Source organism: Myxine glutinosa, chromosome 1, assembly GCF_964187855.1.
Source record: "Myxine glutinosa chromosome 1, kmMyxGlut1.1, whole genome shotgun sequence".
Lineage (NCBI taxonomy): Eukaryota > Metazoa > Chordata > Myxini > Myxiniformes > Myxinidae > Myxine > Myxine glutinosa.
In genome coordinates this window covers 349,291,530-349,304,817 of record NC_136261.1, presented here as the reverse complement: position 1 = coordinate 349,304,817, position 13,288 = coordinate 349,291,530, and the positions used below count along the sequence as shown (strand labels likewise).

Here is a 13,288-nt window from a genome sequence, read left to right as displayed (position 1 = left end):
CTTGTGTTTTATACTTCTCCCACCCCCCTCCCCCTTCCCACGCCTCCTCCCCCCCAAAGCCCTCTCCCTCCCACATCTCCCGATGTCCCTGCTCTCAAATGTTGTTTGTGCGCTTCCCCTTCCCTCCCCATCTTGTCTGCCACTCCCTCTTTTTATATATTTTGTTTGTCCGTTTGATTTTTTTTTGTGTGATAAATTTTAGCTCTTTCACGAGCCTCGATTCTGTAAACAAAAAAAAAGAAAAGAAAAAAAAGGTGATTGCAAAATCAAAATTCGGAAAGGTTGGCATCAATGCTCATTGGCCCCAATATTCCTGGAAAGTTTCAATTTGATCAGAGTAGCAGAGCCGATGCTCCAACTTCCACAAAATTTGGCGGAAATAATAATAATAATAAGTACAGATACATTCAAAGCACACCGCCCGGCAATACCGCCGTGCAGCTCATGGAGACTGTATTCATCCGAAGATGTAACCTTTAGAAATTTAATTAAAGAAGTCATTAATAAAAAAATTAATTAATCAACTTATTAATCAATAAATAAATTAATCAATTAATTGATTAATCAATAAATCAAAAATACCCTTTACAGACAAATCACTTGGTCATTGTCATGTCCAAATATCAGCTTCCAAGCTCAAAAGGTGCCCAAGATATTGGCCAGATGAGAAAGAAAATAAATAAATGATTAATAACGAAAATAAATAAAGAATAATCGGAAAAAATAAATAATTAATCAATTGCCTAATGGAACACAAACTACCACCATTTCATCCGAATCCAACTTAAAAAACAAAAAAAATTTAGTCATTAATCGAATAATTAACTAATTAATCGATTAATTGATGAATCAATAAATCAAAAATAGCCTTTACAGCCAAATCCCTTGTTCATTGGCATGTCCAAATATCAGCTTCCTAACTCAAAAGGTGCCTGAGATAATGCCCAGAAGAAAAAGGAAATGTATAAGTACTTAATTAATCGCTAATAATTAAATAACTAATCAATTAATTGATTAATCAAAAAACAAAAAATACCATTTTTGACAAAGTACTTGCTCACTATTGTGCCGAAATTTCAGTACGCTCAAAGGATGGCTGAGATATTGCCCGGACAAAGAAGAAAGAAAGAAAGAAAACAAACAAACAAACAACCAGAGTGAAAACTGAGTACTCCCTTAAAGCGTGCGTCATTGCGGAGCCCCTTCGGTGCCCGGCAATGACGTTATGCAGTGCCTGGAGATGGCATAGGAAAGGAGCAGTGTACAATAATAAATGTGATAATAGGAGACCCAGTCTACTTGGTCCCCTAATAAGCCTGGTGTTGGCTTAACAGTTAAATTGGCTTATTTGAGATCTTAGCCCTTAGGGTTCTGAGTTCAAGCCCCTGTATTGCTGTTGAACACCAGGTGGGTTGACTCGGCCTGTCATCCCTCCGAGGTTTGCAAAACGAGTACCAGATGACCGGTTATAGAAAGGCATTGCGTCAGCGGCAGCCATTCCCACAGAAAAATGATGCAACCAGCAGCGACAGGCTGCACATGAACCACCACCAATGACAATGTGGGACTTGCGAAATGAAATATGAAAGGTAAATGAGGTCTTTTGCGATATATTCTGTGTGTGAACAGACATTTTGTGTGTATATATTCTGTAACTCAGTTCTGCTCACCAGGCATTTTTAAACTGCTGTTACTAGCATAAAATCTGTGATTCAAATCATCTTTTAAACAACTTTCAACATTTAAATGAAAGAGTGGCAATTTCAAATGTGGTTACCAATATTTATTGTGTTCATAAATGCAAATTGGACTCATGGAATTGTAGGAAATCGAGAAATATCCGTGGATGAGTGCCATTTCATGTTTGTACAAGCGAGAAGTGGCAGTTAGTATAACATACACACACCACCTTTTGCGAATAGAAGCAAAAATCTAATACAATCTCTGTTTTGGTCCTGGATCCAAACAAAAAAAAAAACATATTTCTAACGTAACATAACTCCCACTCGTCCTCCCAAACATAATTAATTTTATCACGATTTTAAACTTACCATGTGCATCAAGAAGCCAAAGATATGATCTTCTCTCATTGACGGGGATGATCAGGGAGGTTGGTTGGAACACGCCATCCACTGGCCGCCCACAAGCCTTGTATTTTTAGTATTTTCAGATCATTTCAGAAGCTCTGTGAGCCATATAAGTAACAATCCTCAGTGTGAACGGCCATATACGTTGGTCGAGTCTCACACCAACAAGCTCACCAAAGCCATTCACACCACGAGCAAGGATCGCTTTTTCACCACCCCGCCGAGAACCGCTCTTCTTCTTACTCTTTTTACCCTTATCCCGCACTTTCTTGCTTGAAAGAAAAAGGGTTGAATCGTTTCCAAAGATGTTTTGTGCACCACCACCAACAGTTAAAATCACATGGCATAAAGGGTAAAGGGAGTGGTTATGGGGTAAACTTTAAGAAAAAGGAAAAATAAATACGAAAAGGTCCTATTTTGGGATCCACAGCTGAACTGGCACTTCTATGCAATACACCCAAAACAACATGACTCCTAAATGATTGACATTTCCACAAACATAACAATAATATACACCCTTACCACGTTTGGTCAAATACCATCACCGGTTTACAAGTTAGCGTGGTAACAGAATTTTTACCTCACGGAACACCTGACCTCATAATCTAATCAGTTCATCTTTGCATCATTGTACATACTTGTAAAAAGTTTGATTTGAATCCCTTCAGCCGTTTCTAAATTATCACTAACAAAAACCTATCGTGGACGGACAGATGGACAGAACCTGAAAAGATAATGCCTCCGGTAAGTGTCAGCGGAGGCATAAAAAGTTAACAGCCACATTAACAAATACACCATAAATGGTCTGGCATGTGCTGGTTTGGAAGAGCAAAAGCATTCACTTGAAGGTCACTGCAGAAACAGAATTCAGTCTCGTTTCGAACTTCATAAAGTTGACATCGGTCAATAACTAACGTACGCATGTAAAATAGGAAGTTCTATCGGGGTCTAGTTAACAAAAGGGATATTCAGCATACCTTTGACCCCAAAAATGTATATTTCAATAGGAAATCCACCTGAACAAAACTTTTACGCAAAGCCAAAGTGATAAGAAACTACATGTAATATTGTTTTCTAGTTGCAGTGAAAACATGAAGGGGGCATTTACTCATACACTACACAAATAAAGGAAATTCAAGGTTCAACATTTATTGAGGCAAAAGGGACAAAGACAAAAAAAGAAACAAAAACTTTCCAAATCCTCAAAAATGAACATCGGAATCACTACCCTTTTCACTCGACCAACGAAATCGCCTTTTCACTTTACTGCACCCGCCTCTTTTTTGATCTACTCTTTACACCCTGTTGACGACTACTGTCACTGCTTTTGCCTCTGCCGTTTACTTCCCCCACCTTCGACTCAGACTTTGCTCCTTTGCCTTCCTGTCTTGGCTTACGCAATGCTCTTCCACGACGAAGCTGTAAGGTATCCAGCTGTTGGTGCTGCATATGTATGCGGCCCAGCTTGCTGCCAAATGCGTCACGAGACACATTCTTGCGCGGCTTTCGAAGGACGGCGGGAGGACGACGCATTGCCCGTTTGAAGAGGTCCTGGGATGCAATGCGGACACGTCGGGGTGTCAGGTCAAGAGAGGGTCCCATTTCCTCGAGCTCAACTCGTGGCAATTTCACTCCAGAGCGCTTTAGCAGCACACGGTAGCTGCGCACAAAAATGCGGCCGTCGATCGCAGTGAACGTGAGGGCATGCTCGAGGCCAGCCAGACGCACAGCTGATGTACTGGGACCACGGAAGAAGTCGATGAGCATATTTTTGAGGCGTCGATGTTCTAGGTCTGACTCAAACTCCTCGCCAGCAAACAGCAGTAGTGGCTTCATGCCTTGCATGCACTTTTGCACCTTGGGGAAATACATGACAATCACACAAGTTTAATCATTCCTGTTCATATACGGCAAAGAACACATACGTTACTTCAAGTAACGCATCTCTACATCTGGTTGAACATAGGTTAGAGTTAGACACACAACATTATTTATAGGATAGTAACAACCAACACGTGGCCATCAATTGGAGGACTGTGGAATAAAAGTTTTCCTGCTCAACTGACAGTTCTTGCTCGGGCTGGTTTGAATCTCGACTCAGCTATAAACCTTCATCCCAGTGTTTCACAGGCGGGGAGCTCCATCAGTATGTGTATTGTCCCTCGGATAGACGTTAAACTGGGCGTCCCATCTGCCAGCAGTGCCGGGTTTGCAATGGTGCCAGTCCCACAACCAGAAAGGGTCCATAGCGACCAAGATTTTGTTTGTGTGCACATAGTGTTCTTCTTCTTCAATGGCCACCATTATCCCATCTATATTGTGGGGTCAGAGAGGGGAAGCTTCGCCCGAGTCTTCATGATCCGGCTGACCAGACCTGACGTTCAACGAGATAGGGAAGGAATTTGGAAGTTAGGGCAGGAAAGCCGGCGGTAGTTAACCAACTCTTCACGTAGGACACCATGGGTTATTCAACATCCACCAACGAATGCTGGCAGGCATCCATTTAACGTCCATCCGAGGGACGGCACAGACATTGATGCATCACCCTGCCTGTGAAACACTGAGCTGACAGTTTATACCTGGCTCGGGATTCAAACCCAAGCTAGACAGTAGAGAGGCCATCGTACGTAGCTGGAGGCCATCCTGCCAGCCAAAATGTACACATCGCGATACGTTTCAATAAATAATGTGTATATAATTAAATGCGAGAATATGTATAGAACTTAGTGGGATCAGCAAATGGCAGGCTGTTTTATTTTGCACACCGCTCCTTTCCTATGCCATCTCCAGGCGCTGCATGACGCCGAGCCCAGCAATGACCCGCGCTGAAAGGGAGTACTCAGTCTTCACTCCGGCTGTTTGTTTGTTGTACACCGTTCCTTTCCTATGCAATCTCCAGACGCTGCATAACATCATTGCCAGGCACCGAAGGGGGCTCGGCAATGACGCACACTGAAAGGGAGTACTCAGTTTTCACTCTGGTTGTTTGTTTGTTTGTTTGAGCGATATCTCAGCCTTCATTTGAGCTAGGAAGCTGAAATTTGGGCACAATAGTGAGCAAGTACTTTGGCAAAAACGTTATTTTTTGTTTTTTGATTAACCAATTGATTGACGAGTTACTTAATTATCAATTAAGTACTTATATATTTCCTTTCTCTTCTGGGCATTATATCAGGCACCTTTTGAGTTAGGAAGCTGATATTTGGACATGCCAATGACCAAGTGATTTGGTTGTAAGGGTACAGTCACGTGAAAAAGTAAGTACACCCCATGTAAAGTTTGACGTTTTCAACATATTTCAACATACAGCTATTTGATCTTCATTTCAACAATATTGATAGATAAAGGAAAAAAATGAATGAATGATCGTTTTAAGGCCATTTTTCCCCGCTATAGCGGGGGTTAGCCTTGCGGGCCCCATGACAATCATGGTTCCCTGTTTGAGGCAATGTTTTTTTTATGGCCGGATGCCCTTCCTGACGCCAACCTTTGGTCGCCTCTTACGATGCGCAGGGATACGGTGTACCTATTCTAAACCGGGGTACACACCGTGATCATTCATCCCAGCAAGCTGGTACTCAATTTGCTGACCTCGGAAGGATGACAGGCTGAGTCAACGCCCCTGGCGTTAGTTCAGCGATCGATCGGGATTCGAACCCAGGATCCTAGGATCCCAAGCCGGCACCCTAACTGCTAAGCCAACACCAACACCATGGTAAACAACATATTGGCACTAAAATAAAAAACCAACAAATAAAACGCTGACAATTTCAAAGGAGATACAGAAGAGAGGTAAATAAAATACCTTTTTGCAGCAACAGTGATTCAGATGTGGTTAACATGTACATGTTTATTCTTAACTGGCCATTTGTCATGCCTCATGTATATTCTACTGCAATAAAAATTTATTCTGAAAATAAACAGATTGTTAGGGGAAAAATGAAGTTTGTTAAAGGAAAAAACACTGTTCAGCAATAAATACCTGTTCAGCAAGTCGAGTTTCCTACATTTGGGGAAATCGCAAGGGTCAACCCACCCAGAGTGCAATGGGTGGATCTCGCCCTGAGAACACCACCTTAATGATCATGGTATTTCTCCTGTCAGGTAAGTATATTGCTCAGGTAAGGTAAGCTGAACAGGTATTGCTGGTCAGGTAAGTATAGATAAAGGTGATATAATATAACAAATATCATGAAACATTTACATTTTGTAGTCCATTGCATAATTTAATTAAACATAAATGCAAATTTCGCATGTGGAAAAAGTAAGTACACCCTTGGCTCCAATAGGTGGAATTGCCCCCTTTGGCAGAAACAACCTCAAGTAGGTGTTTCTTATAACTGTCTACCAGTCTCTGACATCGACTGGGAGAAATTTTTGCCTACTCCTCCATGCAGAATTCTTTCAGCTGTGCGATGTTTGAGGGGTTTCTTGCATGCACAGCTCGTTTCAAATCCCCCCACAACATCTCGATGGGATTTAGATCCGGGCTTTGACTTGGCCATTCCAGAACCCTCCATTTCTTTCTTTTCAGCCATTCCTTGGTGGATTTACTGGTATGTTTAGGGTCATTGTCATGTTGCAAGGTCCACCTTCGGTTGAGCTTCAACTTTCCGACAGATGGCCTCACATTATCCTCAAGCACCCTCTGGTACAACGAAGAATTCATAGTGGATTCTATGATGGTGAGCTGCGCAGGCCCTGATGCAGCAAAGCTGCCCAAAACTATAATATTTCCACCACCATGCTTTGCAGTTGGTATCAGGTTCTTGTGGTCAAATGCTGTCTTTGCTTTTCGCCAAACATGTCTTCTGGTACTGTGGCCAAATAGCTCTACCTTTGACTCATCTGTCCAGAGCACATTGTTCCAGAAGTGCTGGTCTTTGCCAAGGTGTTCATTGGCAAACTTTAGTCTTGCCCTAATGTTCTTTCTGGACAGCAAAGGTTTCCTCCTGGCACACCTCCCATGTAGATCAAATTTGTGCAGCCTCTTTCTAATGGTAGACTCGTGCACTTTGACATCAACAGTGGCAAGTGCTACCTGTAGGTCCCGTGATGACATTCTGGGGTTCTTGGAGACTTCTTTCAGCATATTGTGGTCTGCTCTCGGGCTGAACTTGCTGGGGCGTCCTGGCCTGAACAAGTTGGCAGTTGTTTGGAATCTTCTCCACTTGTAGATGATCTTCCGGACAGTCGAATGATTGATTTCAAATTGTTTGGAGATCTTTTTAAATCCCTTCCCAGACTCATAGGCATCTATAACCTTCTTTCTGAAGGCCTCAGAGAGCTCTTTCGATCTAGGCATGGTGATGCCGCACACTTCAACAACAAAGAGCAAACCAAACGAAATGTCTGAGGTTTAAATAAGACGGGTTCCTCCAAGATCCTCTCTAACGATGTTCTAATCATTTGCAGCTGAGCTGGTGCACATGATTCTAATTTTAGGTATTTGAAGTAGTGATAAATGTCAGGGTGTACTTACTTTTTCCACATGCGAAATTTGCATTTATGTTCATTTAAATTATACAATGGACTCCAAAATGTAAATGTTTCATGATATTTGGTATATTATATCACATTTATTTATCAATATTGTTGAAATGAAGATCAAATAGCTGTATGTTGAAATATGTTGAAAAAGTTAAAACTTTACATGGGGTGTACTTACTTTTTCACGTGACTGCATATTTTTTTTATTTATTAATCGATCAATTATTTAATTATCCAATTAATTACTTGCTTTTTTTTTTTAAGTTGCAGATTCGGATGAAATGGTGGTCGTTTATGTGTTCCATTAGGCAATTGATTAATTATTTAATTTTTTCCGATTATTATTTATTTATTTTCATTATTAATCATTTATTTATTTTCTTTCTCATCTGGCCAATATCTCAGGCACCCTTTGAGCTCGGAAGCTGGTATTTGGACACGATAGCGACCAGGTGATGTGGCCATAAAGGATATTTTTGATTTGATTAATCAATCAATCGATTAATTATTCGATTAATCAATTAATCTTTTCCATTGACATTTAATTATTTTTCAAAAAGTTACAGCTTCGGATGAAACTGGTCGTTGAGGTATGCTATTAGCCAATTGATTAAGAAATTATTTTACTGCTATTATTTAATGATTTCAATTACGCAATTAATCAATTATGGTACACCTCTCTCTCTCTCCCAATACCAGCAATGCCACGCTGGAGGATGTTATTCATTTACCTATCATGGGGGACGGTGTACTTTGAATGTATCTGCATCTGTACTTGTTTTTTTTGTTATTTCTTTATTTAATGTACACTTGTGTTCGTGTCCTGCTCTCGGGCTACCATTACTGGTACCCTAATATCAGCCACCTCCACCTGTAACTTAAACTTGTAAATATTGGAAATAAAAGTTTAATACTACCGTGTCGACCTCCTGTCTATTCCAAATTTGTTTGATGACAAGTACACAAAAGGTAATTGGTGAACGTTAAAGATCCCACGCTGTCCTTCACCAAGAGGCGAGTTATCACCGGTAATTCAAAATTCCTACCCTAACCTACAGGAGGGGGGGGGGGGAGGAGGAGGGGGAGGAGGAGGGGGAGGGGGAGGGGGAGGGGGAGGGGAGGGGGGTGGGGGAGGGGGAGGGCGAGGGCGAGGGGGAGGAGCTCTTCCACAAACATTAAAAAATAAGTATCTCTGCATACTTTCGTGGAAAAAGTTGACGAACGTACCTTGAATTCTTGCAGGGAGCGGTAGCCGTCCAAGCCCAGTTCGTGCATGTCCAGCACGTGGTAATCAAACATCCGGCCGAGCGTGAGGTTATGCGGCCTCTTCTTCGAGTGAGACGCGAACAAGAAGAGCGAGCATTCAGCCTTCTTCGAGAAGAACTCCAGCGAAGTCTGGTCTTCGAACGGGCGGGTCATGTTCTTTTTCCGGTATAGGGTCGACAGGGGCTTTTTGAGGGCGTGCATGTCCTTGAGCAGCGTGTTGAGCCGCATGGTGCTGGAGCCTCCCTGGAGCAGCAGCGCGGACTTGTCGCTCTCCACAAGTTTGGGTGCACGAGCCTCCAGCGCACGACGTCCACGATGAGTCCGCGGTTTCACAATGCCTTCCATAACGAGGCCGCGATGTCCTACTTCACAACGTACCGTCCCTTTACGGTCAAACCTTGAAGATGATTCCAAATCACGCGAGCGAGACTCCCTTTTCAACCCACGTGGAGCTTACCGTGCACACATGACGTACTTCCGAGTTCCGTAACGTCACGATGACGTACTTCCGCAACGTCACGATTCCTGTACGCTTGATGAACGTCAAATGCACCATCCACACGTTTTATTTATAAATCTTTATAATAGCTCACAGTTCTAATAACTTCCTAACGCATTAAGGTGAGATTATAAATTTTATACACACGAAAGTCGGAGACAGTTCGTAAAACAACAACAACACCGTCCTTTACGGTACTCGGCACAAGGCTGGCTGCTTTACGGCAGTCGCAAAACCGGAATTCATCTGCTTTTGTGTTTGGAGGTGCATTCAACATTACTCGTTACTGGCTCCAACTACTTACTGCAATCATGCTCTACCTTGAAGATTACTTGGAAAGTAAGTAGTTATAATGACATGGGTTCACCTGAGCATGTTACGAATGAATACGCTGATGAATTGAACAAATCATTTGGAATTAATTGCCAAAGCCGTAGTTGCGCGTTTATACTTTATGTTTCCTTGTAATGTTATATTATATCATGAGTAGTGGTGATTGTGCACACACGTGACGTGGTACAGTAGTGGTGTAGCATGGTATGTGGTGGTTCTGCACGCGAAGAGTGATCATTGCCTGTTCTGGTGGCCAAAGCCATTTGATGGTTCCAGGCCTGGTGCTTCTCCTTTGGTTTCACCATTCGCTACCTTCATCACCTGTGTCTATCCTCCACCCCTGCCCTTCCTGATGATATCTACCTTTTGCAGTGATCGAGCAGCTGCCCATGGATCTGCGAGACCGTTTCACGGAAATGCGTGAGATGGACCTCCAGGTGCAAAGTATGTCTGGCAGAATAAAGTAATTTAACTTAATATATAATATATAGCAGAATAAAGAATAAAGTGGATTAGAGAGGGGGTATTTTTTTAAAAAGCAATAATGTAATCCAACCTCTTTTCCTAAATGATCCCCTTTCCTCCAGTCTTGCCTGGTGAGGGTGATTTTAATTACCACTTTTATAACCCTCCCTCTCTGCACTCCCCCCCAACCCCACCCCCTATGTCCAAAATCGCAACTTTTTTTTGTGTCGGGAGGGGTGTTATTTATTTATTTCTCAGCTGTGTTCAACTTCAATTTGGTTGAACTCGTACAAATGCCCGTCATTAATGATGGGCTGGAACAGTTTATTCGATGGTGCAGTCTCATGAGCGTGCTGAAGTCTGAAGCCTCGGCCTGGTGTCAGGTCTGCTTGTATCTTCTTTATTATTTAGACATCATAGGGACATAAATGAACAATTGGTTTACTCTGCGTGAGTTGCCCATCACGTGCAGCGAATCTCACCTCCCTGCACCTTGTATTTCAATGAATTAAAAAAAAAAAATTCATTTGTAATTAAATTGTATGGAACAATTTATTGTATGGAATAATTATGGAACAATAATGTATGTAATGATAATTTGTTCCAATTATATTACCAATTTATTGTATGGAACAATTATATCACCAATAATGTGTGGAACAATTATTGTAATAATAAAATTGTAATTAAAAAAAAAACGCTTCTGTACACTGCCCTTGAGGCTCAGTTTGCAAGCCACCGTCTACAATTCCAATGTAAGAGACATAATTACTCTTTTATGGAAAATGTTTTTCAAGTTTTATCCTCAAAAATAGACCACAGTGAAAACACATTCGTGTAAAAGGTTAGTCTATAGAACCTACTCTTATGAAGGGGGTCAGGCATGAGTACAAACACACAAACAGACATTCTGTTTTATATGGTAAATGTTAGATTAGGTCATTGAAGGATCAGAACATGCATGACATTATAGCATGTTAGATCAGGTCATTGAAAGGATCAGAACATACATTATATTATAACATGTTACATCAGGTCATTGAAAGGATCAGAACATGCATGACATTAGAACATGTTATATTAGGGCATTGAAAGGATCATAACATGCATGACATTGCAACGTTTTAGATCAGAATGTGCATGGCATTATAACATGTTGGATCAGGTCATTGAAAGGATGAGAACATGCATGACATTATAACATGTTAGATCAGCTCATGGAAAGGATCAGAACATGCATGACATTATAACATGTTAGATCGGGTCATTGGAAGGATGAGAACATGCATGACATTATAACATGTTAGATCAGGTCATTAAAAGGATCAGAACATGCATGCCATAACATATTGGATCATGTCATTGAAAGGGTCAGAGCATGCATGATATTATAACATGTTAGATCACGTCATTGAAATGATCAGAACATGCATGACATTATAACATGTTAGATCGGGTTATTGGAAGGATGAGAAACATGACATTATAACATGTTAGATCAGGATCAGAACATAACATTTAAATGATCAGAGCATGCATGACATTATAACATGTTAGATCAGGTCATTGAAAGGATCAGAACATGCATGACATAACATGTTGGATCATGTCATTGAAAGGATCAGAACGTGCATGATATTATAACAAGTTAGATCAGGTCATTCAAAAGATCAGAACATGGATGATATTGTAACATGTTAGATTAGGTCATTGAAAGGATGAGAACATGCCTGACATTATAACATGTTAGATCAGGATCAGAACATAGCATTTAAATGATCAGAGCATGCATGGCATTATAACATGTTATATCAGGTCATTGAAAGGATCAGAATGTGCATGATATTATAACAAGTTAGATCAGGTCATTGAAATGATCATAACATGAATGACATTGTAACGTGTTGGATCTGAAAAGATCAGAACATGCATGGCATTATAACATGTTAGATCAGGTCAATGAAAGGATCATAACATGCATGACATTATAACATGTTGATCAGGTCATTGAAATGATCATAACATGCATGACATTGTAACATGTTAGATCAGAATGTGCATGATATAACATGCTAGATCAGGTCAATGAAAGGATCAGAACATGCATGACATTATAACATGTTAGATCAGGTCATTGAAAGGATCAGAACATGCATGAAATTATAACATGTTAGATCAGGTCATTGAAAAGACCAGAACCTGCATGACATTATAACATGTTTGATCTGGTCATTTGAAGGATCACAACATGCATGACATTATAACATGTTCGTACAGGTCAATGAAAGGATCAGAACATGCATGGCATTATAACATGTTAGATCAGGATCAGAACATAAATAACTGAAATGATCAGAACATGCATGACATAACATGTTAGATCAGGTCATTGAAAGGATCAGAACATGCATGACATTGGAAAGTGTTGGATCAGAATGTGCACGGCATCATAACATGTTAGATCTGGTCATTAAAAGGATCAGAACATGCATGACATTATAACATGTTAGATCATGTCACTGAAAGGATCAGAACATGCATGACATTATAACATGTTAGCTCAGGTCATTGAAATTATCATAAAATGCATGACATTGTAACGTGTTAGGTCAGAATGTGCATGACATTCTAACATGTTAGATCAGGTCATTGAAAGGATCAGAACATGCATGACATTATAACATGTTAGATCAGGTCATTGAAAGGATCAGAACATGCATGACATAACATGTTAGATCACACCATTGAAAGGATCAGAGCATGCATGATATTATCACATGTTAGATCACATCATTGAAAGGATCAGAACATGCATGATATAACATGTTTAGATCAGGTCATTGAAAGGATCGGAATATGCATGACATTATAACATGTTAGACTAGGTCATTGAAAGGATCAGAATGTGCATGACATTATAACATGTTGGATCAGGTCATTGAAAGGATCAGAACGTGCATTACATTATGACATGTTAGATCAGGTCATTGAAAGGATCAGACTTTGAATGACATATGACCTGCTAGATCAGAACATGCATGACATATATATAACATGTTGTGCTGAGTCGTGGAGCGGTTGACCCGCGTGGAGGGGTTGACCCGCATTGACTCGTGGGGGGGTTGACCTGCGCGGAGGGGTTTACCTG

The 13,288-nt window shown here is 40.8% G+C and overlaps 2 protein-coding genes and 1 non-coding gene across 3 annotated transcripts in view; 1 reads left to right on the top strand and 2 right to left on the bottom strand.

Annotated features, from left to right (window-relative positions):
- Positions 1-1,768: 1,768 nt before the first annotated feature.
- On the bottom strand, positions 1,769-9,372 carry LOC137413363 (ribosome production factor 2 homolog). Its single transcript, XM_068098769.2, has 2 exons — positions 8,805-9,372; positions 1,769-3,944 (listed from the first exon to the last, which is right to left on the bottom strand). Exons 1-2 carry the CDS (start codon positions 9,186-9,188, stop codon positions 3,351-3,353), a joined length of 978 nt encoding a protein of 325 aa, XP_067954870.1. The 5' UTR covers positions 9,189-9,372; the 3' UTR covers positions 1,769-3,350.
- On the bottom strand, positions 6,034-6,199 carry LOC137420179 (U1 spliceosomal RNA). The gene has a single exon (XR_010983150.2). It is a non-coding gene; the product is annotated as a U1 spliceosomal RNA (small nuclear RNA).
- A 192-nt stretch (positions 9,373-9,564) lies between the features above and the next one.
- ING3 (inhibitor of growth family member 3) overlaps positions 9,565-13,288 on the top strand; it is a 28,434-nt gene continuing 24,710 nt past the window's right edge. The window contains exons 1-2 of the mRNA XM_068098757.2: positions 9,565-9,681; positions 10,048-10,119. Of these exons, the coding sequence (XP_067954858.1) occupies positions 9,654-9,681; positions 10,048-10,119 (100 nt within the window). The 5' untranslated portion in view covers positions 9,565-9,653. The remainder of the gene's footprint in view (positions 9,682-10,047; positions 10,120-13,288) is intronic.

What these genes read in the sequence shown, in the direction of transcription:
- LOC137413363 (XM_068098769.2), bottom strand. Translation starts at nt 9,188, where the DNA reads ATGGAAGGCATTGTGAAACCGCGGACTCATCGTGGACGTCGTGCGCTG. An exon ending in GCTCCCTGCAAGAATTCAAG is followed by an intron (nt 3,945 to 8,804) that starts GTACGTTCGTCA and finishes TATTTCCCCAAG; the next exon opens with GTGCAAAAGTGCATGCAAGG.